The sequence below is a fragment of the Cetorhinus maximus genome, chromosome 25 (assembly GCF_964194155.1).
Source record: "Cetorhinus maximus chromosome 25, sCetMax3.hap1.1, whole genome shotgun sequence".
NCBI lineage: Eukaryota > Metazoa > Chordata > Chondrichthyes > Lamniformes > Cetorhinidae > Cetorhinus > Cetorhinus maximus.
Genome location: NC_135903.1, coordinates 26,131,953 through 26,157,820, shown reverse-complemented (window position 1 = coordinate 26,157,820; position 25,868 = coordinate 26,131,953). Strand labels below are relative to the sequence as shown.

General features: G+C 40.6%; 1 protein-coding gene across 3 annotated transcripts; it reads left to right on the top strand.

Moving 5' to 3' along the window:
- Positions 1–391: 391 nt before the first annotated feature.
- Positions 392–25,868, top strand: tut1 (terminal uridylyl transferase 1, U6 snRNA-specific). 3 transcript variants are annotated; one of them, XM_078529641.1, is made up of 10 exons: positions 392–511; positions 7,928–8,118; positions 11,199–11,408; positions 13,767–13,881; positions 14,844–14,974; positions 15,817–16,055; positions 17,322–17,431; positions 21,793–21,915; positions 23,936–24,028; positions 24,567–25,868. In XM_078529641.1, exons 1-10 carry the CDS (start codon positions 436–438, stop codon positions 25,640–25,642), a joined length of 2,364 nt encoding a protein of 787 aa, XP_078385767.1. In that variant the 5' UTR covers positions 392–435; the 3' UTR covers positions 25,643–25,868. The 3 variants fall into 3 exon arrangements, with proteins under 3 accessions (XP_078385767.1, XP_078385768.1, XP_078385769.1); XM_078529642.1 differs by lacking the exon at positions 7,928–8,118; XM_078529643.1 differs by lacking the exon at positions 392–511 and having other exon boundaries at positions 8,005–8,118; positions 11,218–11,408.

Here is a 25,868-nt window from a genome sequence, read left to right as displayed (position 1 = left end):
AAAACATTAACTCTGTTTTTCTCTCTCCCCAGATGTTGCCAGACCTACTGAGTTTTTCCAACATTTTCTGTTTTTATTTCCTAAATCATATTGGAATAATACAACAGTCATTTTTTTTTTTAACAGTTGGTCTTTTTTGGGGGGGGGGGGGGAGGACAGTTGGTTACACAGACAAATTTCCACCAAGGGCAAATAAGTGCAGCTCACTCATCAATAGACTTTGGGGAGTAAAGATTTGAATTCAGATTCTTGACAATGAGCGTCCTCCAGGGCTCAGCATTGTGACCTCCCGGGCGGAACGTTTGCCCGGGCGCTGGGGGGTTCCCGGGGAGGGACAAGACGGTGACACGCCGGCTGTTGAGAAGGGGGGGTTCGTGAATCCACGCCGCCGCCGCCGCCGGATTTAATTGATAAAAGGGACCGAAGAGCTGGAGCATGAGCGAGTCGGACATCGAGCCGCTGCTTCGCGGCGGTTACCGCTGTTCGTTGTGCGATGTCCGGGTCCCGAACAGTAAGTGGAGAAGCTTTTGAACCGGGGACCGCGGCGCCGCGGCCTTTGCAGCAGGAAAATAACCGCCGCCCCACAGCCCCACAGGCGCAGAGTTCACTGAATTGTCCATTCGGCCCATCGTGTCTGCGCCAGCTCTCTGGGCGTTTTAACTTAGTGCCAATCTCCTGCCCCCCCGAGCCCCTGCACGTTGTTTCTATTTGGATAATCGTCCGATGCCCCCTTGAATGCCTCAATTGAACCTGCCTCCACCACACTTCCAGGCAGCGCATCCCAAACCCTAACTATGTGTTTTCTCACCTTGCGTTTGCTTCTTTTGCAAAGCACTTTAAAACTGTGCCCCGGGTTCGCGATCTGTCTACGCGCGGGAACGCTTTCTCTCTCTCTGCTCTGCCCAGGCCCCTCGTGATTTTGAAAACTTCTATCAAGTCTCCTCTTAGCCTTCCCCTCTCCAAGGAAAACAGTCCCAACTTCTCCGACCATTCCTCATTACCTGAATCTCCGGCTGAGCCACAGGGGAAGGTGGTTTCACTCTGTCTGCCTTGGCATCAGTTTGTTTGGACCGTGGTACCTGATTTATGGTAAATAAACAGGAAATGCTGGAAATGCTCAACAAGTCAGGCAGCACCAGTGGAAAGAGAGGAAACCGAGCTAATGGCCGGGATTTTCCGGCCCCAGCGCAGCGGGTCCTGCCGCAGTGGATGTGGTGAGTCACCCAAAAGTCCCATTGACTTCGGTGGGACTGGAAAATCTTGCCCAGCATTTCAGGTCGATCAGAGCTGTTCTCTCCAAAGGGCATTGACCTGAAAGGTTATCTGTGAGTTGGATTTTCTGTGCCGTTGCAAAAATGGTGGAAGAGGCTGAAATCTGAAAGTCGTTCCCCCTGCAAACATGGCACCTACCATTTTTGCAAGGGTGGGAATGAGCCCATGTTGGGATTTCATCATGAGTGCTTTGCAAAGGCAGCTACCCATATAAGTCAGCAGCTGCCTCTATTCATCCCTAATTTTGGTGTGAAACACAATGTGAACAGGTTAGACCTGGTAGGAGCAGGTCTGAACTTTGTGGACTCCTTTGGAAAGTTGGGGTATCCTTTTGAACAGGTATGGTACCCCCTTTAGATGTGGACCCATGACATCTTTGGGGGAGGCCAGGTGAGCTTTGAGGGAGGTAAGGTGCTCTTTGGGATTGTTAAAATAGGCACGTATGCGTGTTTAAAAAAAAGTGCATAAACTTGTTAATTGTCAAGTTAATTGGAACTGTCAAAAGTGTTAAAGTAACTGTCAAAGGCAACTGTCAAGCTGTCAAGGCATTTAAATACCCTGACCTTTAAATCTTTGAAAAAATGTCTGGGGTGTTTCAAAAAAAAAAATCATTGTTTGCAATTTCACTGTGCCTGTTGGCATAAACCTGACAGTTACCATTACTGGATTAGTGCTGCATGACTGATTCCACAACCTTCCATTCTCACAGGAGGGTGCCTGTCATTTTATGTTTGATTGACAGCTCCAAGTGGTTGTAGACTATTTGAAGTGGGATAATGAATTCCAATGTTTGTTTTATAAGGGATTATGTAGTTGAAGGAGTGTAAGTGTAGTGAATGGGTTTTTATGAGTGAGTTTTTAAAAATAAAGTCTGCAATAGAACTTTATTTTATTTAATCTCAGTTAGGCTCCTAAGGTCTACCCATGGTGGATTCTGAGTGAGTTGGCATAGGTCTAAGGGCAAAGGAAGGTGGGTGGGGGCATGAGTTGGCACTAAATTGGCATAAGTGCTATTAAGTGCCATGGGGCTGGGTGCGGGCATGACTTGGCACAGGGGAATGAGAGGCCATGGGAGGTAGGTGGAGAGGCATAGGTTGGCATGGAGGGTACGAGGAGCTGTGGGTGTAGGCAAGGGCTGGGCCTGTGGAGTGTGTGAAGGGTGAGGGCTGTTTTATGTTTTACTCTTTTTAAAACTTCAACACAGTGCTACAGCACTGAGGCAGACTTTCTGCCCAACCCGCCTGGCACCTGGTAAGCCTACGCATTCATTCTGGGGCTGCCTAGTCCGACTCCCAGAAAACCCTGCCACCCTGGAATGAAAATCCCAAATTCCAGGGCACTTTCTCCCGGGGGCGGGGGCCGGTGGGGGGGGAAGCTTGCACTGTGTGGGCAGTCACTTGGTGTTATATTTTTATTCCAGAATGATTTGAGAACTATATTGTTATGCGCATGTATACATATCTCCAGAATGCCACATCATTCACTACTGTGCTACAGTCAAGGTAATGCAGCACATGGTGTGATCTGAGAAATACATAAGAAGCTCCTGCATCTGAATTTAAAAGTGTGATTATTTCAAACTTCTGGGAACTACAAGACATAACACCTAGCTATGATTTTTTCCTAATTGGCCAATTAAGTACACCAATTAAATACAGGGGGCAGGCTCTTGGAGCTTGAAGACCAATAGGAAGCCCCGCAGTACTGAAGAAGTAACAGGCTACCTTTCCAGGTAAATGAGGGAGAGGATGTTCCAAGATGGAGGCACCCTCTCTCCAACCTTTTTTTAACTTTGATTTAGAAAATGGCCTCAGCAGCCAGGCCATCAATCCAGGCAACTACACTGTTTTCTGACACTTCTGGGGGACCTGGAGGCTGGCCTCTGACAATGGGCCTTAATAGGTTTTTAGCAATGCAAATGTCCCAGGGGCAAGAGGAGCTGGGGAACTGGCATGCTGGCCAGTGAATTTACGAGTCCACCTGCCTCTTTGCCCCCATTAGGGCTTAAAAATTCAGCTCGTTAACAGTTTCTCTCTCCACGGATGCTGTTGTGTAGTTCCAGCATTTTCTGTTTGGTTTATGGAAAATATACCAGCCCCTTCCAGGAGGCAGTGTTCCTGCTTCACATTTGCCAGTCAGAATGATGCTGATGGTGTTTTGCAATGGTTACAAGTGGCTCCATTAGATTACTTGGAAACTTTTAAAATATGAGGTTTTATTGGTGGGAGAGAGAATGGCTGCTTAACACCCAGTCAATTCTAACATTAAATGTGCATAGCTCCTTAGCCATTTGGCTGGCAAGGGAAAGGAGCTAGCTGTTTGGATGGAAGTGTCTCTGACAAGGCTGGCTGGCATTCATTGCCCATCCTGAGTTGTCCTGAGAAGGTCCTGTTGGCTATGATCGTTCTGATTTGATGCAACTGAGTGGGTAGCTATGCCACTTCAGAGGGCAGTTAAGTCAACCACATTAATATGGGATTGGAGTCACATACAGACCAGATAGTGGGGACCAACAGCAGATGGGACTCTTTCATCCTCCACAGGTGATTTGACTGTCTGTTGGTTGTACACCTTGGCTGGCTGGCATTTCCCCATTGTCTTGATGGACTCTTGGTCTCCGCTGGAGAGAACACAGGCCAGAAGCCAAAGAGACGCCCAAGAGGCAAGATCCCTGTGTGACTCTCCCTCTCTCCACCAATTTCAACAAGTTTGACACTCTCTGTGCCGCAGGGAGAGAGATTTTTAAAGAACTCAACTTGGCAGCTGCTGTCTCCAGAAGAACTGATAAATTGTCCGTCTATATCTTCAAACTACCTCGATGCCAAAACCGGAAGGACCACCGAGTCCAGCCTGCATCCACCCAAGTCATCAACCTATGAGAACCGTTAGACTTTAATCTTTATTGGACTTCAATGAAATCCTTTAGTCTAAGAAAAAATGTGCCAGGTAGTGAAAAAGTGCCAATAAAGTTGGGACTGCCAGCTATAGTCTGCAAGGCCTAGTTTGAAACCTGGAGTATAACATCTGTGATGTATTTAGCCTTTTTTTAAAAAAAACAAAATAAAACTAAGCAAAACTCCATAATGGGAAAAACTAGAAAAAAAATTTAAATTGCATAAATCAGATTTATAGTTGTTGAAATAAAATCTATAAATTCTTTTAAAGTGAAATTAGTTGCTTGAAAAAAAGGAAGATTAAAAAGTCGAGGTGCACACAGGAAAGTGGGATTTGATGAGGCATCCCATGGAATCATACAGCATAGAAGGAGACAAATCAGCCTATCGTGCCTGTGCTGGCTCACTAAAAAAAATCGATCCAAGTAATTCCACTGCTCTGCTCTCATATCCTAATTTACCTAAATCCTGTTCTCTCATCGCCCCTGTGCTTGCGGACCAATATTGGCTCTTCATTTGGCAATACCTTGATTTTTAAAATTCTCATCCTTTGTTTTCAAATCCTCCATGGCCTTGCCCCCCTCTATCTCTGTAACTTCCTTCATCCACACAACTTTCCGAGATCTCTTCTTTTTCTCCAATTCTGGCCTCTTGCACATTCATGATTTCTAGCACTGCACCATTAGTAGCTGTGCCTTTAGCAGCTTGAACCCTAAGTTGTAGAATTCTTTCCCTAAACCTCTCCGCCTCTCTGCCTTTCAGACACTCCTTACGGTTTATCTCTGACTCAGCTTTTATTTTTCCTGAAATCTCTTTATGGGGCTTGGTGTCAAGTTTTTGTTTAATAGCACTCTTGTGAAGCATCTTGGGTTGTTTTAAAAAGTTAAGGTTGCTATAGAAGTGCAAGTTGTTGTTCTACTTTCCCCACACCCATGTAAAATTTTTTCCTCGTGCTTTTATCCAATTCCCTTTTGACAGATTCAGTTGATTCTGCTTCCACTGCCCTTTCAGCTGGTGCATTCCAGATCATCGTAACTCGCTGATTAAAATAATTTCTCATTTCTCGTTCCCTCCTCCCAGGTTCCTTTGCCAATTAATTTAAATGTGTGTCCTTTAGTTACTGATCTGCCTGCCATTGAAAACAATAAATATGGAGAAACTATCAGATTTTTCTGCCTCCATGATACCTCCCTTTGGATTTTTCTGGTCTAAGAAGAACAGTCCTAACTTCTCTACTCTTTCCACTTAACTGGAGACTCTCGTCCCAGATACAAATCTTGTAAATTCCCTCTGCAGTTTCTCCAAGGCTTTGGCATTCTTCCTAAAATGTGGTTCCCAGAATTGGACACAATACTCCAGTTGAGGCCTAACCAGTGATTTTATAAAGGTTTTGCATAACTTCCATGCTTTTGTTATTTATTCCTCTATTTATAAAGCTAAGTATCCTGTATGCTTTTTTAATAACTTTTTCAACTTGTCCTGCAATCTTCAAAGATCTGCGTGCATAAACCCGCAGGTCTCTCTATCCCTGCCTTTAAAATTGTACTATTTAGTTTATATTACCTCCTTATTCTTCTTTTCAAAATGCATCGTTTCACACCTGCCTGCGTTAAGTTTCATCTGCCTACAGACATTGTGTCTGTACCTTGCCCGTTGCGAACAGCGGATCAGATGATTTTGTGCTATATATCATGCAAACTCATGAAAGGGCCTAAGGCCATCACTTTCAGCCCTGAAGATTGTCCACTCTACCTCCGATTACCCTGGAAGGACAAGGTATCTCAAAAGTTTGAGCAACAGGTGAAGCTAGCTGTTTCACTCTGTTGCTATGCTGTAGCAATGTGAGTGGTATTCGCCATTAACAGGATGCTGCCGTCAAGCCAGAAACACATTCTTTCCCACTCACGCAAATGAATAATGTGGTATCTGAATTTCAGTGCCAGTGTGATGCTAGGTATGTAGGTCAGATGTTCCAAAGACTGGCTGATTCGTATCAAACAGCCCGCGCTTGCAAAACTCAAAACGCTGTGTCCGACATTAGATGTGATTCCGCAATTAGACAACATATGCTAAATAATCCTCAGTGTGCTGAGAATAACACTGACATCCAATTTAAGATTGACAGTTGGTCTCGCAGTGCAGTGCATTTGCATGTACTGGAAGTTACATATATTAATTCACAGGGCCCTGTTCTTTGCAGACCGAAAGAACATGTACACACATTGTGCCTGTTTCAGCTAAACAAAATAAGTGACAGCCATTCACTAACTCATTTCTCAGGGCATCACCTCTAGCCATCTGAGTCCACTTGCCAACCAATCAGCACTCTCTTCTCATACAGTATAAATTGTTGTCTCCCTTGGATTTGTATTCTTGTGAATTGTCCTGATGAGTGCAAGACAAAAAGCTTTAACAAAATTGTCTCTTTTTTTCCAGTAATACTCAAGTTCTGTACTACCAAATGACCGTCATTAATATTTATCAAAAAGAGCAGTGGTTCCAAACCCACCCCTGGGAGGGGCATCACTGCACATTTGTCTTAAAACAACTATTCATTACTACGCCATGCTTTCTGATCCTAAGCTAATTTTGTATCAGTGCTACCCCTGCCCCCTTAACCACACTGGCTTCAATTTTGCCAACATGTCTATTATGTGGTAGTTTGTTAAATGCCTTTTGAAAGTTCATGTACGCACATCAATCATCCTGCCCTCATCAACCATCTCCCTTTATCAATGAACTGGGTTAAGTTTAACATATTTGCCTTTAAATCCATGCTGGCTGTCATTTATTAACTCAAGTGTTTCCAAGTCAGCAAACTATGTTTGGGAATATTGCCTCCCAGGTTACCCCACCTAGTGATGTTCAGCAGGCTGGCCTGTGGTCACTAAGTTTATCCCTGTTTCGAACAGGGATGTAATGTTTGTAATTATCTGGTCCTTTGGCACTTCTCCCATACCCGAAGAGGATTGAAAGATTGACAAAAGCCTGTACACGGGCCAGGAGACTTCTCCATTTTGAGCAATACTAACCTTTTAAGTAACTTCTTGTTTATTTTTATCCTATCCAATTTCTCTACTACTTCCTCCATTACTGTGACATTGGCAACATCCTTGTCTCTGGTGCGGATCCACCCTTTGACTATCCTTTTACCATTTGTATGTTTACAAAAGACTTTAGTGTTCTGTTTTATATTACCCACTGATCTTTTCTCATGCACTTTCTTTTCCCCGATTATTTCCTATTTCAGCTTTCCTCTGGACTTTCTGTATTTTGCTTGATCCTTTTATCAATTTCACATTTATCATAAGCTGCTTTTTGTCTGTTTCATTTTAATTTCTATATCTTTAGACAGCCAGGGAGCTCTAGCTTTTTGAATTTCAAGCTATCTCCTCTTTAAAGGCTACACTTTGCTGATTTACTGCTAACCCTCTTCAGCTCATTGAAGTTACAATGAGTATCTTTACCTTTGTTTCTTGTCCCTTTGTATAACTCATTTGGAGAAAAGCGCCAATGCATAATTGATGAGCCAAAAGACCTGTTTCTCTGCAGTAATTTCCCTGTTTTACGAATAAAAAAACTGCTCTGGGGCGAGTGCTGGTAACTGAATTCCAGAATCTCTGACGCTTTGTTAGAAGAAGCTTTTCAATCAAAAAGTAACCATACACAAAAAAAGATTTACTTTAAATTTGTTTGAAGTGTACTCTGGCAAAGCAAGGTGGTTGCCCTCTTTTTATAGTCATGCCCTTGCATGCTTTCAGGTCCCACCCTAAATGATCATCTTAAAGGAAAGAAACATCAAAAACTTCTGAGCGTGAGAACTGCCAGGAAATCCCAACAAGAGAAGAGCCTGTTTGTGAGTGGTTTCCACAAAGGCACATCCAATCTGGAGATCACTGATTATTTTCAGAACTTTGGCACAGTGGCAAATGTGATAATGGACAAAGACAAAGTAAGTTTAATGCCAGATGACTTCCATATGATCTTAACTTAGATTTGATAACAAGCAGATTAAAAATTTGGAGGCAGAATAGTGCATTGGAATCTTTGAAGTGTCAATAATGTTTTCTGCCACTAGAGTGAGCTCTAATCACATAACAGTTTTGAGGGCCTCTAATAGTAAACACGGAGGTCTAGTGGCGCAATGGGTAGCGTCTTTGCCTCTGAGCCGGAAGCCGCAGGTTCAAGACCCACTCCAGGACTTGGTGGCCAGGGGAAGTCCATTCATAACGTGGCCAAATAGGTTGATTATCAACTTACAAATCCTTCCAGCATGTCACGTGTTGGGAGCAGGAGAGATTCCTGGTCAGCCATGTGATAGCAAGAAAATTGGAGCATCTACTGTCACTATTTGTAGCTCCAGACTACAACGTGCATGTAAATGTGCATGTTGCTGCAGCGACCCGGACTCCTTGGGGCAGTTTGGCTCAGGTGGCTGGATGGCTGGTGAAGGTTAGATTGGTGCCGACAGCACGGGGTTTGATCCCTGTTCCGGCTGGGGTGGATTTGTGACCTGTCTCCTTGCCTACCCATGGTGGAGGTTGCAGTGCTGTGGGTCAGACCTGCCTTCAGGCAGAGAACTGACAATAGTAAACACATCTGTAAATTACATTGAAACGCTCAATGCCTTGTTCATAGCTGCAAATTAATTGGATGATTAGGCTATTGTTCGCTACTTTAAGCATCACAAATTTAGAGAGGTCAATTGACAAAACTCAATTTCTGACCATCTGATGCTTTAGTTGATTAATGTACTGAGCAGGGTTACCAACTTTGGTTGGAGGCATTTTTGAGGTTTACTCACTTGACATTCTGGCCAAGTGGCCTCTGATCACATGACATTTGTGTATGTTATTGCATTGGTCTCCTAAAGACTGGGTTCATGTTGTTGAGTATCTTGGCTTGTGGTTTTGCTGCAGCAGCTGTTAAAAGAAGTCCCAAGAACTGGGCTGGGGAGGGATGGAATTTCTGGTGAGCATGTGAAAAGGGGAAATTAAAGGTAGGGGAGGGATTCACAGAGGGGTAACTAGAGGTTGGAGGAATTTTGATTCCGCCAGTATCTTATTAATTCACCAAATATGTGCTGAAAACTAACAATGCTGTGTCTCAATAATACTCAATTACACTGATTGTCCATATGTAACTGATGGCAATAGGCAAAATGCTCTAATATCTTATATGCAGCTAAATAGTAATTCTATAACCCACTGATATTCACCCCAAAACCACAGTTGAATCTCCCGACACTGCATAAGGTGTGGTCCAGTTTTTTTAAATCTTTCTTCCTGGCTCCTTGGATTTTGTTTTGGACTTCAATCCTGTGTGAAAGTGACAACTCTGAAGTGGGAAGCCACAGTCAAAGACAATCTGTACTTGTACTTTACACGGCAAAGCTAAGAGATCACACAATGGGCAGTGTAATTTGAATTTGGGGCATACGCACAGGGCAGGTCCTAAACCCAGCTGAGCACCAACATTTCAGAACTGTTTCCCTGGGCTTGGACTCAGCAGAGGAAAGTTTTCATCGAGTGAGAGAAATTACAGCATAGGAGGAGGTCCCTTGCCCTCAGTGCTGTGCAGGCACTAGTGCCCTCTCCTGTAAGCCAATTTCCCTCTAGATTATTTTCTATTCCTCATTTTCAAATATTTGTCTTATTTTTTTTAAAAGATGTTCTAGCCTCGACTTCATAGCCATTAGGGATAGACATTGTGTGGTCTAACAGCACACCATGCAAGAACCTTGCTTACCTCTTAGCTGTTCCTTGAGAGTCTTTGGTCTCCACTCCTTTGTTCCCCATGGATCTACTGATGGAAACAATTTTTCATTGTTTACCCCAGTGAAGTTCCTAGATTTAATTCATCCCCATTACTAGCTGCTCCTATTTCGATACTGCTCCCAGTCACCATGTTGCCGCTCCTGGTTCTGCAGGAGATGCTAGCCTGCATAAGTTCCTCAGCCATGTGCTCTCATGCCTTCCCTATTCACTTTCTCATCCTTCTGGATACCCAATTTCTCTCTTTGTACCTGAACCCGTTTCCCTGATCTCATAGAAACATAGAAAATAGGAGCAGGAGTAGGCCATTCGGCCTTTTGAGCCTGCTCTGCCATTCAGTATAATCATGGCTGATCCTCTATCTCACTGCTGTACACCCACACTCTCCCCCTTGATGCCTTTAGAGCCCTGAAATCTATCAATTTCCTTTTTAAATATATTCAGTGACTTGGCCTTCATAGCCTTCTGTGGTAGAAAATTCCATAGGTTCACCACCCTCTGAGTGAAGAAGTTTCTCCTCATCTCAGACCTAAATGGTCTACCCTGTAGCCTGAGACCGACCTTTTGTTTTCGACACTCCAGACAGAGAAAACATCATCCCTGCATCCAGCCTGTTCATCCCTGTCAGAATTTTATACGTTTCAATGATCTCCCATCCTCGTATCCCTGACACCTCCACCTCCTCGCTCCCCTGTTCCTGTCTCCTTCCCCAAACTCCTGAGAGTCCCCCCCACTGTACTGTTGATTGTTCTTGTGATACTAGCTGGCCACAGCCCTCTGTGGCAGTGTAATCACAGAGCTGCCTTGGATAGGCTGTGGCAGGAAGTTTAAATTATGAATATGTCGCAAGCAGATAGCACCAAAGTGGAAGTGATTCGTGCCCCATTCAAGAGACAACTGGGCAACCTCGGAAGGCTGGAAACTCATTTAATAAATGGTTAAGCACACAGATGAAAAATGTCTATCTTGATCCATAGTTTGTACTTATACTTGCTGCTGCAGACTAGACAGACCCTAAAAACATCTTTATTGATAACCTTCCCTTTGTTCTGAACCACCAGATGTTGCAATAACTGGCAATTTTAGAAATTTGTGATTGGTTAGAAATTTGAAACAGTTGAACTAGTTCGCTGATTTGAATGGAACTTATTAACGGCTTCCATGTAAGGTTACTGTAACACCTTTTTATTTATAAAGGCTTTGTGTAATTTGTCTTGTATGTATGTGGTCGCACAATGTATTGTATTACCATTTGCAGGGTCTATATGCAATTTTAGAAATGGGAAGTATTGCGGAAGTGGAAAAGGTGCTGTCTATCACACAGCACAGTATGAATGGTCAAAAGCTACGAGTGAAGCACAAAGAGAATAAGGAGTTCAAATATATTCCAAAGAAGAAGCAGGACCCTGGGAAAAAACAGCTGATTGATTTTGAAGAGGTGACACAAGTTCTCTGTCAAGCAGTCGATGTAAGTACTTGTTGATGCTACCAGCTAATTAAAGCAATAGTTTAAGATTTTTGACATGTAGTGATGCAGCTTGATGGTGGAGTGCATTAGTGTAACCCCCCCCCTCAGCCTCCCCAGTGTATTTCTCCTATTATTCTTTTCCTGCACTTATGCCACTAGAAAGGCTCGGGGAGGGAAAGAAAATTGCAGGACAAGTCACAGGAGACATGCTTGTTCATGTGAGGGCTGCAGAGTGGGTGGCCTAAATGCTGACTTGCTTAGCATTCTTAAAACGGGGCTTCGAAGGTAAATTTGCAGCTCATAAAAAATTAAGTGCAGTAATCCACCGGAAATTTCCTCAGGCGTTCTGATCAACTGCAGCATTTCTGCCATGGAACCAGATGGTGATCATGTCAGTGAACCTGTAAATGCTATTGTGGTGCGATGCTGCACATAGGTAGGTGTGCCTGTTTAGATTATTCTCTTTAGGTCAGTGTAATTTTAATCAAACCCTGATATACGTTTTATCCAGAATCTATTACAATTAATTTCATATCATTTTCCACCTGTGGCTAGCATTTTAAGGACTAAGAGCAGTAGTGGTATGAAGGTTCAGATGCCTCAGATGAAACTAAGTGTTTCCTATCCTTTGGAGGTTATTCATGACTTTTTATTGAAGTTTAACCCCTTCTTATTCTAACATAAGAGATAAAAAGTGACATTAGGTGTCGATGAAGTGCTCAGCAATTTCTGCTTTTTGTTTTTCAAAAAAAAGTAATATTTTTGATGAATACTCTCCCAAACAATTGTTGGTTAAGATATTGGACAGGTGCATTAACTGCAAAATGTGATAGAAACAATCTGCATTATTCAATGTTAACTTTATTCATAACTCTGCAATTTATTGTGATCTCTGAAATGAACCCAATTTGGAACATCAATAATAAATAATTAGCATAAGCTGTCCCTTACATAATTGTGTTGGGTAATGAAGGATGACGTTAGCAACATATTAGCTAAAGATGAAGTGATCAGATAAAGCCTGAACAAGGCTTCGTTTTTTTTTGCAACTTGCATTCAAATTTAACAATTGAAATTTGTGCCTGGTGCTGCTTTTGCTCACAGTCAGCATGGGAGCAACATTAGCATTATCATTACAAGTTTTTGCAGTCAGAAAATATGCCACATGGTACTTTTAGAGTCCAGATTTAACATGGAGTGAAATTTATAATACATAAAGGAATGATGGGTGATAGTTATCTCTGAACTGTGAACAACATGCTCCCAGATTCACTTAATTTCAAACCATGTTCCTTTGTCATGGGAAATTATATCTAAACATTATGCACCTGAACTGACAAGTCTGTCCATGGTTTATGCAATCAAATCTTTTTGTTTTAAATACCATCACTAGGTTATTCAAGCAAAATGTGTTTTTTTTTTTGCTGTTCAATGCCATCTGCAGCTATTACATGAATAATTCTGCATTGTAATGTTGCCCGCAAAGAGTAGCATTCCTTCCCTTTGGTCAGTGAATTTGGCGATGATTCTTGGGAATATGACTGTCGTAATTTTTGCTTTGCAGCTTTCTGTACAATTATGTGAGGGAATGGTGTATATTTTCTAAAAGTTAAGGAAACAATTTACTTTAATGAAAGTACTTCAATGGGATAGAATCTTGATGCAAACAGGTAATTTAGCTAATGCCTGCAACTGAAACTTACTTATTACTGTTCACCGGTATATTGGAGAAAATGCAAGCAAATTGGATAGTCATTCCAAATGAACTTTTGTGGTGTAGGATGAGGCAAAAAATGAATAATTTATTCATTATCAGAAGAAGAGGAAGCAATAGTCAGTTTTGAAAAGTGTATCTTAGCAACTACTTTCTAGATTGAGAGGAAAGTTGTGAGAGAACAGTCTTTAGTGATATGGAGCAGATGCAGTATATCTATCTGTCTTAAGCTTCACTAGCATGCCTGCATAATTAATGAGTTGATATTGGGATCCTTGGATATCCTACAATTAAATGTTTTTTTTTAAAAAGACCATTGGAGAGAAATGATACAAAGTTGAATGCTTTATTGTAGCTCCCTCTTCATTTAAATTTCTTGTTAGTTGTCATTATGGATGCCTCACATCAGTAAAGGCTACCCTATCTCTGGCATCAACCCACACTATAATGATTGAATCCAATTGAATTTACCTGCATAGCCATGTCAAGGGTTGCACGTACTCCACACACTATTCTTTCTTCAACTGCTCATGCGAAATGTACCGTTCAGTCATTACAAAGGATCATAGCATTTGGCTATGTATAAACATGTAAATCTTTCAATTGCCTCTCTTGTTCAATAACAATATTTTGCTGTGTGACAGGTGGATGAACAAATGAAGCAGTTGTTGCAGTTGTTTGAACTTACAGATAGTGAGAAAATGCTAAGGAAGCTGATTGTGTCGCTTTTACAGGAGGTCTTCTTAGAATTCTTCCCAAGTAATTGGTCTTAATTTATTTAACTTTATAAATGTATATAACATTATATTTATAACAACATATTATCGGTTGATTTTTAACAATTCCGTTACACTGTAGATATGAAATGGAACAATATTAACAGTAGGGCCTGCTGTTCAAAATATATGTTAATATCAACAAAAATCCCTCAATGTCTTTGCAAAAAAGATATTGTTGCTATATCATTTTTCCACTACACAAGATCATTAAGGCTTGTGGACTAAGTTTCACTTAAACTAAGGATTGTAATAAAGTTCTGTTCAGTAGATTTTCTATTTTTGAGTTTTGCGCTCATCATTTTAAATATTAGCGCTGAGAAGTGAAACGCTTTTCCCACTTTAGGCACCTGGTATCAGTGTTAAGCACTCACCGCACAGGGTGCAGATACCCAAAGTTCCGTCATTTCTGTGCTAATAATGTGCCATAGCCTCAATCTGAGACGAGCACCTGTTACTGCACAAGAATTTCCTACACTTGGAGTCCCAGCATTGTGCCTAATCAGGAGCAGCTATTACACCGTGGGCTCATGAGCAAATTTGTTTCTCATTGAACCCTTATAACCAATAAACAGAAAAGGCTTTCTTCCCATTAATTGAGGTGCTTGTAAACCCAAGTGTCAGTGTTGGAAGTCTGGTACGTAACTCCCTGCATCATACTCTTGGTAGACGTTATGGGTGGGATTTTCCGGTCTCATCCGCAGTCATGATTTTCCAGTCCTGCTGAAAGACAATGGACTTTTGGCTGCCTCCCCAAATTTTCCATTCCTGCTGTGGGTGGGACCGGAAAATCCTGGTCTATATTGATTATATGTTGACGAAACTTATTTCAGAAAGGGAATGGTTTCGCTTTAAGTTTTTCAAAAGCATTTGTACCTTTTACTTTACTGACAGTTGGAACATGGGGCCATTGTGGCAAGTGGCTTAATGTGTTTCTGTTTTTAGGTTGTAGAATCTTGCCCTTTGGATCATCGGTGAATGCATTCGATATCCATGGCTGCGACATGGATTTGTTTTTGGATCTTGAAAACACCAAGATTTTTCAGGCTAATGCTAGAAGCACAGCTGAAACTGAAGTACGGTTTACATCACTTCATTTGGGAAATCTGGAAGTATCTGCACAATAGTCAAAAATTTCGAAAGATTAGAATGTCTCCAGCTGTTATGTATATGCCTGTATTTACATACTGAGTCATGCTTTAAAAAGCTGAGCATCCCTAAAAGAGTATTAAACGTTCCAATTTGAACTTGCATTCAAGGAACTCCCAGAAAGATGCTTAGAAAACAAGTTCAAGCATCTGCCATAAACTCATTTTAGATGCAATATGGTCAGTTTGTAGTTTTCTTTTGGGAGAGAATATTTGGAATTGATCACACTTGACCTCCCACTCTAGCACTGTTTTCCTGGCTTAGAACTGGATGAGTGAAGGTAGTTTGAAATGAAGCACCATAATTTTTCAGTCTTATACAACAATTTGGCTTTACTAGAAAAGGTCCACAACAGCCTTTGAATGATGAAAAGAGGCAAATGTACCCAGTTTTATTGATAGATTTTGGCATAGTTATTTAGCAACAAATTTCCTAAGTGTCACTTTCATAACCTTATCTGCTATAACCCTTCAGTTCTTCTGTTGGGAACTCTTAGAGTAACCTCTGTTTTGGTATGAAATAAATTTTGAGAGGACAGAAGGATAGAATTCACTCCATTTTGCTCTGGAGTCCTGTCTTTGGACTTACACTTTAACTTTAACTTTAATGTCTGCTTTGTAGCTCTGTTAAAGTTCTAGTATATGCACCCTAAATTCCAGCTATGATAGTTTTTAAAAATTGAGAAGTTTGCTGAAAGAGTGAGAAACAAAAGGTGACAGTTAAGAACTGTAATACATAGACCCAAATAACATGTTTTATACAATTACAGGAGGTTAATGGAACTAAACTGGATACTCAGTCTGAAACTCAATCTGAGGATTCGATCTTGTCTGACATAGACCTAGAGACGTCAACAACAGCTGAGGTGCTTGAACTTGTAGCGACTGTGTTGCAGAAGTGTGTTCCAGGTGTACACAAAGTTCAAGCTGTCACCACAGCCAGATTACCTGTGGTTAAATTTATCCATAAGGAATCAAGCTTGCAAGGAGACATCTCTATTAATAACAGGTACTGTAGCAAACAAACTAAAATAATATTGATATTTATAAGTTGTGTATATATATCAGGACTACCCTGGAGAGCAAAGATAACTTCCACTACTAACAGTCTCAGTAAACCTCTTTTCTCTGATCCTCCACCCTCAGGTTCAGCAGGTGCAAGATGCTCATGGACTTCATTGTCACTAACGTTGAGAGCATTCCTTCAACTGGCTTTGCTGCTTCCCCAGTGTCCTATTCTGGAACCCAAGTCCCTCTCTAGTTTTTCTCCCATCTCCCTCAGAGCTTGTCTTGATTATGAGTGCCATCTCCTGCGCCCTGCTGTCCTTTACCAGGAAAGTGCTGATCTCTATTCCTCACCTTCTTTCTAGTTAATATTGTAAATGGTCCTCTCTCTTTGGCCACTGCCCACCCCACCACTCCCCTGACGCTGCCGCTGCCCCCCCTTCCCCAACGCCGCCCTCCCCTTCCCCCCTCCGACTTGCTCCCCTTCCCCCCCATCACCTGCTCCCCTCCCACTTTCCCTGCTCACCCTCTCCCAATCACTCTCCTCCCACTTTCCACATCCCCAACCCTCCCCCCACTCGCCCCTCCCCCTTCACTTTAATCTATTTTTTAATTAAATATTTTAAGAGGTTCAATACGGGTGTCTTCATCTTAAAGAGTCCTCTCTCTTTCTTACCTTCCATTAGAGCTGCTCTGTTCAAACTGGAAGGCCTCTGTTTGACCCTCCAACTTTGAAAGCCCACCCTGCCTCCCTGAACCTATCTCTGTGCCAATTAAGGGAGTAGCCCTGTGAAAATCCCAATGAGCGACTGTTTCTCCCTGGGGTGGTATTGGGATCTGGAAACAGACCTGACTTCTGTTTCCTGTCCCTGGAGGGAAAATCAGACTTTTGGTTGCTTCTCCTAATATTTCCTTCTATGGCTTGGTGTCCTCTGAAGCTTCTTGGGATGTTTCCTTAATTAAAGGGCAGCAGTTTGGTTGTACATTTGGCCTCATTGCCCTGAGTACTTCTCTCTTCCTATCCTTTTTTTTTATCTTTGCCAGCATTCAGATCATAATGTACAAATTAGAGGTAACACGATAGAATCCTTCTTGCATACTCAGTATATATCACCTTGTTGAACCGCCTAATCAGTGACCTTCGGTACAATTTGTGACAATTTTAGCTATCTATATGATTAATTATTTATGCATTTTTCATACAGAACAAACTAAAAATGTTTTGAGTTGCTTGAAATTACATGAATAATAGGATGATCTGTCTTTATAGGTTGGCTGTACGTAACACAATGTTTCTTCAATTGTGTGCATCAGTGGATCCAAGAGTGAGGCCTCTGGTTTATGCTGTTCGCTACTGGGCAAAACAAAAGCAACTAGCTGGTAAGAAAAGCACCCTTATTTGCAGTTCAGTTCAGGAAGCCTTAAAGGCCATCCATGTGGAGTCCTCACCTAACCAGAGTTAATTTAGTTGAGGGTGAAAACTTCAGACTGAATGAGCAGTTTAGCCTGATTGAAAGACCAGCTAAATTTACTATCCATAATATATCTAGCAATATTAAAATGTGACAGGCCATTTTTTCCCCAAATTTAAACATCAAAGCCTCCTTGTTTTTTTTAGTCTGCCAATTCTTTATTTCAAAGTGATTTTGATTTTTAAAAATTCTTTCACAGGATATGGGCGTTGTTGGCTAGGCCGGCATTTATTCCCCATCCTTAATTGCTCTTGAGAAGGTGGTGGTTCCTTATCAATTTCACTTACCTCAAAGATATATATTTAGCAAATGTTTTTAATAATTTGTTAACAAAGTTAAGGACCATGGAATTAGAGGGGCATGAATGCAAAATTGATGAAGAAACAAAAAGCAGAGAGTCGTGATGAACAGTTAATTTTCAGACTTAAGGGAAGTAAACAGTGATTGTTCCCCAAAATCACTATTGGGGTCATTGCTCTTTTTGATATATGTTAATGACCAGGATGTGGTGTATAGGGCATAATTTAAAAGTATGCAGATAACATGAAACCTGGAAATCTAATAAACGATGAAGATCGTAATAGACTTCAAGGAGGTTATAGACAGACTGGTAAAATGAGCAGATGAAATTCAACACAAGTGTGAAGTGATACATTTTGATAGCAAGAATGAATAGAGGCAATATGAACTAAATAGTACAATTATAAAGAGGTGCAGGAACAGAGTTCTGGTAGTGCATGTACACAAATCTTTGAAGGTGGCAGGGCAAATTGAGAAGGTTGTTAAAAAAGCATATGGGATGCTTGGCTTTTTGAATATTGAAATAGTGTGAAAAGCAAGGAAGTTATGCTAAACCTTCATAAAGCACTAGCCTCAGCTGTATCCATCTCTGGGCATCACACTTTAGGAAGAATGTCAAGGCCTTGGTGTTCTATCCGGAAAACTGGTTGGTGAAGGATGATGTGGAGCCAATCTTTATTTAGTCTTACATTTATTTATGGAGTGAAACATTGCCAGCATACACCTCTTAACTCAAACACATCACAGTTTCAATAAGTATCTCTTTATAGGTGCTCAAGTGAAACCCCAATCAATGCTCTCCGCCTGCATATAATTAAACGCAATTGATATACAGTTTATACTTGGAGCAGGTGTAGAAGAGATTCACTAGATTGGCACCATGTGGAGAGACTAGAGAAACTGAAATTGTTTTCCATAGAGCAGAGAAGGTTCCAAGGACATTTGATAGAGGTGTTCAAAATTATGGAAGGTATTGATAGAGAAAGTAAGGAGAAACTGAGCCGTAGCTCCCGAGCTCCCCAGCATCGGATATCGGAGGGGCTACCCCAAAGATGTGCTGGGGAATCCCTCTCGGAAGTTCCCAGGTAAGGGTTTGCACGGCAATTGCCTAGAAGTGTAAACTACCTCTGCACAATTGTCCTGCTCTGGGAACCATCCGAAAATGCGGGCCATCCCTTTCTGACACTAGTTGAAAGTTACAGCCCTCTGGCAATAAGATCGGTGTGCAGAGGACTCAAATTTAAGATGTTTGTCAAAAGAACCGAAAGCTACATGAGTAAACAGCTTCTTGCACAGCAATTTTTTTTCATTAACTGGAATGCAGTGCATGAAAGGGTGGCGGAAGCAGATTCAACAGTAACTTTCAAAAGAGATTTGGATAAATACTTTGAGAGAGAAAAATTGCAGGGCTATGAGGAAAGAGCAGGTATATCACAATTGGCCTTCTGTGCTATACTATTTTATGAACTTGCAGAAAGTAAGAGTAGGAATGTATTACAGTTAAGTACACTTGTCTGTAAAATACCATGACCCAAATAAAGTTGCTTTAGCTTGGAGGAGATTGCATAATGCACTCTTAAAAAAACTAAATTTTCTTCATAATTGCAAATTCTGTTGCTTGTTTCATTTCCCTCACTTCCATCAGCTGTACCCATTATTAGAGATGCCTTTTCAGAAAAGCTTGGAAACAACAAAGAGAGAATATGTCAGGAGACCTGAAGGATGCAGTAGGCTAGTACATTATCCTGTCACCTTTTATAACCTAGGCTTGAATTCAGCCATAAATGATGGAGCATGCCTTACCTAAAATGAGTTTGCAAAGTGCCGACCTACTTCAGAGTTCACAATAAAAGATTACTTGTAATTTTATGCTACTTTTCCTCTGAATTGCCAGCCTGAGCAAAAATTGTAAGTAAGGACAGAAATGGGGAGAGGTCACGATATGGTGCCTTAACTACAAACTCAGAAGAGACACCCCTTACTTTACCAAAGTAGAAGTAGATTTGCAATTTCTCTGATCTTTGATTACTCCACACATTGGTTTCCCAGCAGTGACATTCATCATCTTAAAAGGCATGAAGATTCACCCAACAATGTGAACAATAGGCAATGCTGGGAGTACACCGCAGGTCTGTTAGTGTTTATGAAGAGAAAAGATTGGTTTAGCTTTCATCAGAACTAGAAACTGAGGGATAAGTAAGCTCCTTTTATATGACTGATCAAATAAGGAAGGCATAGTAGAACTGGTTAAGAATAAAGTATAGCAACCCCTGCCTTTAAAAAGTAGTTAAAGAGCCTGTGAATATTTTAAAATTTAAAAGATGTTAAAAAAAATGGTGCATGGTAATGCAGTAAGGTTCTCGCTCCCAATCCCAATCTGGTGGAAAATCTTCATGCATATAGATAAGGGCAGGTCGAGTATCTGCTGTGATCCCAACCCCTCCTTGTCCTGTGCCCCCACCCCCCACCCTACCACATATAATATTCTTCTTAAAAGGAAATATGATAGATTTTGAAATGAAAACAAAAAATGCTGGAAAACCTTCAGGTCAAGCAGCCTCTGTGATCAAAGAAACAGAGTTAATGGTTCAGGTTGCTGACCTGTGTGAAAGATCACTGATCTGAAACGTTAACTTTGTTTCTCTCTCTGTCTGTCTGATTTACTGAGTGTTTCCAATATCTTTTGTCTTTATTTTATCCATCTGACATTTGCTGTTTGTGTGCACGCAAGATGAACTCACACCTGGTTGAGGTATTGGAGGGCCTTCGTGAATGAGGAGCTGCTCCTGTTAATTTTCCATTTAGATTAAACATACTTGTCGCAGTTACGCTGATTCCTAGGTGACTGAATGTAGCATGTGGATTGGAGCCATGTAAAACTACAAGCTAAAGCTTAATCCTTGGTCTGTGCCGAAAACAAAGCAGCAGCTGGGGGTCAAAAGTGACCACGTGTGGTACAAGATCAGCCTTGGCTGAAATGGCCTCTGTATGTGAACGGTATATCAGTGCCTATTATTCGCACATGAAGAATCACCTCTTGAGTGATGTCCTAGGATATCACCGCTGGGAAATTGAATGCTGCTTGTTGCATACCTGATGTATGGAGTAATCAAAGATTACACAAATAGTAAACCTACCTCTATTTTATTCTAATATGGTTCCTGAACTACAAACTCAGAAGAGAAAATCCCCTTATTTTGCCAGCATAATTTCTCCCCTCTTTTTCCTTGTTTATAATTATGATGCATCCATTTAGCCATATCTTAGTTGAAGTTGTTGCCTTCAACAGAGGTGGTGTTAAGGACGAAAGTCAGGGGGAAAATGGAAAGAGGTGAATGCCCCTCATCAGTCCTTGAAGCCCACTTTCATCAACTTCTCAACACATTAATATTGAAAAATAAGTTTAAAATTATATATTTGTAAAATTGTGCATGTTTATATTTAGATAAAATTCTTTGCAACAGTGATACATTTTTCCTGGTTTTCTTTATTACTACATGGTTATATTGATACCATTCTGCTCTGTATTTCTGAAGTTTGGGCTTGGAGAATGCACCTAAGAATGTCCAGTCAACATCACACGATGGGCAGGTGCAACTACTATTACTGGGACTTGAACCAGGAACCAAATGTGCACAGAAGAACTACTTTAAAGCTGCTTTAGAAGTTTGCTAATTCAAGTGTAGCTTTAGTCAGTATGTACCAAAGACGAATCTACTAATGTGAAATTGTCTGTAATCTATGGAAAATAATTGAAGAAGGGGTATTTGTGGTATCAAAACATTCACAGAAATACTCTGCAATTGAATACTGGAAAATTGCTGCTTCAGTTTTTATTGTAAAATCTGATTTTTCATTGTTAATGAACTAATGATATTGTGATTGCTATTTAACTTTTAAAATCATAGTTTGACAAAAATATTTACACCTCCTTGGCTATATATGATTTATTTTTCACTTTTATCTCAGGAAATCCTTTTGGAGGGGGGCCATTGATGAATAATTATGCAGTGACACTCTTGGTTATGTTCTTCCTTCAGAACAGGACACCTCCAGTTCTCCCTACCGTGAATCATTTAAAAGAGCTTGCAGGTACAGATATAAAAAAGGAGATCTTGTATTCAAAATTTCTGCTAAAATAAAGTTAAAAGAAGCATTGTAAAATTTGCAGCAGATCCCCAAAAGATTTTTCAATGGAGGTTAACCAGGCAAATTTCAAAATTTCCTAATTGTTGGAAGTTACTTCAGTTGAGTAAAATTCTAGAGAGCAGACTTGCTCTTTTGCTTTCTTCGATACTTTCAAGAAACCAGTAGAACGTCTTTAAATTCTTTATACTTGCTCTTTGATAATTTTGTTGAGTTGTAATTATTTTTATAAAGTACAGCAGTGTCAGTTTCTGGGAGAAGTTTAGCATGACTACAGGAACAACAAGTTTGTGTTTGGCACTGACTTTTTCAGATCTAGGATCAATTTGAATTCAACCTAGACTAGTGGACTGCAAGAGTCCAATATGAAATAAGGTTGAGCAGTTTCAATCCAGTGCAAAATGTCATATTAAACAGTTTTGAATTGTGCAATCTTACTTAGAATGAACCAGGAACCAAATCTTACTTAGTTACAATGGAAGTAGAAATGTCACACTGAAGCAGTGGGGAATTTTCTGAAATTGGGGCAAGACCTTATTGGGGTAATGTAGGGAGAGATTTCCCTGACCTTGGTGGTGCTTGTTACTATCAGTAAATGTAAACAATAGACAATAGTTTGCATTTCCCAACACTTAACATTCCATACCTTGAGCACAAAATTTAAAATACTTGATTGAAACATATAAGATCCTAGGGGTCTTGACAGGGTGGATGTGGAGAGGATGTTTCCTCTTGTGGGAGAATCCAGAACTAGGCGTCACTGTTTAAAAATAAGGGGTTGCCCATCTAAAATGGAGGTGAGGTGAAATTTTTTCTGAGAGTAGTGAGTCTTTGGAACTCTTCCTCAAAAGGTGGTGGAAGCAGAGCCTTTGAATATTTTTAAGGCAGAGGTGGATGGATTTTTGGTAAGCAAGGGGTGATAGGTTATTGGGGGTAAGCGGGATGCAGATTTGAGGTTACTATCAGATCAGCCATGATCTTATTAAATGGCAGAGCAGGCTTGAGGGGCCGAATGGCCTACTCCCTTTTTCGTATGTTCGTATCTCCAAAAAAGCTAAAATCACACAGTACAATAGATAACAAAAGCAAAATACCACAATTGCTGGAAATCTGAACTAAAAAACAGAAAATGCTGGAAACTGTCAGTGGGTTAGGCAACATCTGTGGAGAGAGAAACAGAGTTAATGTATCAGGGCGATGACCTTTCATCAGAACTTGGACTTTTTTTCACTCATATATTCTGGTTCTCAAAATGCAAGGTGTCACTTGTTTAGTGATGAGGTGGAAAGGCACAAGTTTGATTTTCCTCTTTCCAGAGCTACTCTTCCTTGTTTAGCTGCAAGGGGGAAAGATGTTGGCTGGAAACATTTATGGATACCCTCCACTGGACTGCTGCCTTGAACACTCTAGCAATAAGATAACAAAGGCACTCTCAATGAGCTGACTGACTGCCATAGCTTGCCCTCTTAGCCATTGGAGGTGCATTACTCGGGAATTGTTTGAAAGGGGAGATGACGAGTGAGTAAGAGACAGTGTTGTCTGCAGAGGAGGATGCAGGCTTCTTATACCATGAATTATGTAGACCATTTTGACGAGGCCAGGATAGCACAACAGCTTGTAACTCATTAAAAAAAACTCTTATGATTGTTGAATCATGTAGATTCTCCATCAGACATTTGTAGATGATAAAATCAAAGTGATTGTTCGAGCTCTATTGAAATAAATCAAACTAGAGCACTCTTATTTTGACAGGCATGCACTGGGTTAACACTTGGTGGGTTAATCCATGAAGATACCCTTAGCTTCAGCAGATAACTGACCTTGGAGAAATATACATTATATCTTACAACTTGTCTTACCTTGTAGGTAATGCAAGTTTTAATTTTAATCATTTTTCATGTCTGTATTTAGGTTATGTACAACTTTGTAGTGAAGTGAAAATTAATTTCATTGTCTTTTTATTGAGATGAGGATGACCATTGTATAATTGATGGCTGGGACTGTACTTTTCCAAGTGATCGCACTAAAATTGAACCCAGTGCAAATTCTGAAGGATTATGTAAGTATTTAGTTGTTATTGATCTTTATTGTTTTAGTTTAATACAGTAGGTTACTTAATTATGTTCATACATAATGAAAAGTGTTGCTTATTTGTTTTTCAAAACTTTAAATTTATGGGGCCTGGGTGGTGTAATGAATTAAGTACTGTGACCTGTGTTTGACTGCAATTTTGACTGATAAGATAAAATTCTGTTGGCTGTCAGCATCCTGCATGAAATGCGTTCTGGCAAACTTTATCCAGCTCCAGTATAAAACTGCTAATTTTGCACTAATTGCCAATTTGACTCAGCCATAGGATAATTTATATGGAAAGTGCAAGAAGATCACCTGAAATTGGAAAAGGTTAGAGGCAACTTCACTCTGCATCTATGTGTTTCACCAGACTTATGGTGTTCATTGATAGTGGTGCATGAATTGGAAAGATTTCAATCACCAGGCTTAAAACCGCATGAGGATTTTTAAAAAAGAAGTTAAAATTTTGTACTAAATTTGTAAATCTGTTCCTGGAAGTCTAACAATTGCTTTGTTCATGACAGGTGGGCTTCTTGCTGAGTTCTACAAATTTTACTCTCAGTTTGACTTTGCTGGAACTGTCATTTCACTGAGTGAAGGTAAAGTTCATCTTGTAACTGATTTTATTGGTCCCGAGTCAGACAAAAATCTCCGACTTGGGCCAATTAATATCCAGGATCCGTTTGAGCTGAGTCACAATGTTTCTGGAAACATTAACGAAAGGACGGGACAAAAGTTTAAACGACAATTGGATGAAGCCTTCAAGTACTGTCGCAGCCTACAGTATCAGAGAAAATCAAACAAAGGGAAGATCTGGGGCTTAGTCAGATTGTTTCAACCTCTAAGTAGTACTGACTGTTCCCCTGCACATTCTCCAGCAGTGGATTATAATCCAGGCAAAGAATTGAGCCATGTAGGGAATATGTTAACTATTCCCTTCAAATTGTCATGCCTTTCAGAGCAAACAAGGAAAAAACTGCATGGATCTCCAGATTTCAGAGAAATCTGGTTTAACAAGGTGTGCCATGCTGTCCTCTATGTGATGGAGACTGTCCTTAAATGTAGTTGTTCATGTAATGAGGGAAATAATGTACAAACCGAGTATGTAAAGATCAGTAGCTTTGATGGAACTAGGAACAAAGAGGAAGACAGTTTTGGATTAAAGAGACCATATCCTATGGAAGAGATACCCGAAACATCAAGCGCCAAAAAAGCAAGAATTGAAACTCTTCAGTACCAGGGCGAAGTAACATGGCACTGTGCTGTTTGGAACAGAGTATGGGTTGGGCGGAGAAAAATGAGACGTCAGCTCCCTTATAGAACAAGCGAATCTGATGCAAACACTAGCGCGATTATCAATTCCTTGGAAATTGAAGAAAAAGTTACTGAAGCCATATCGCAGCAGGAGGAGAATGGGGATAAATCTAGCCCGTTAATAATGTTTAAACTCAGTGCCTTTCTGGTTGGAGGTAATGAAGACACAAGGACTATGATCAGAGTCACCCCCATTCAACACACTACTTTATTTCTAGAATTCTTTCATTTTCTAGAATCGTTTGTTCCTAAGATGACTGAAAAATGCTTTGAGAAATCTGACTAAAATGTCGAGGACATGGCATTGATGTGGTTATGTTTTAAATAAGCTTTTTAATAAAATAGTGAATTGACTTCTGGAATATTACTGAAAGCCTTTGTTATGAAATGTATAATGAAGTTGTGTGTTTCTCTGAAGAGCATTGAGTAAATCTGAACAGGAGTGGATCTATCATATAAATAGTATAACTGTTAAATCAGGGTTCCAAATAAACACCTGTATTCGGCAAAAA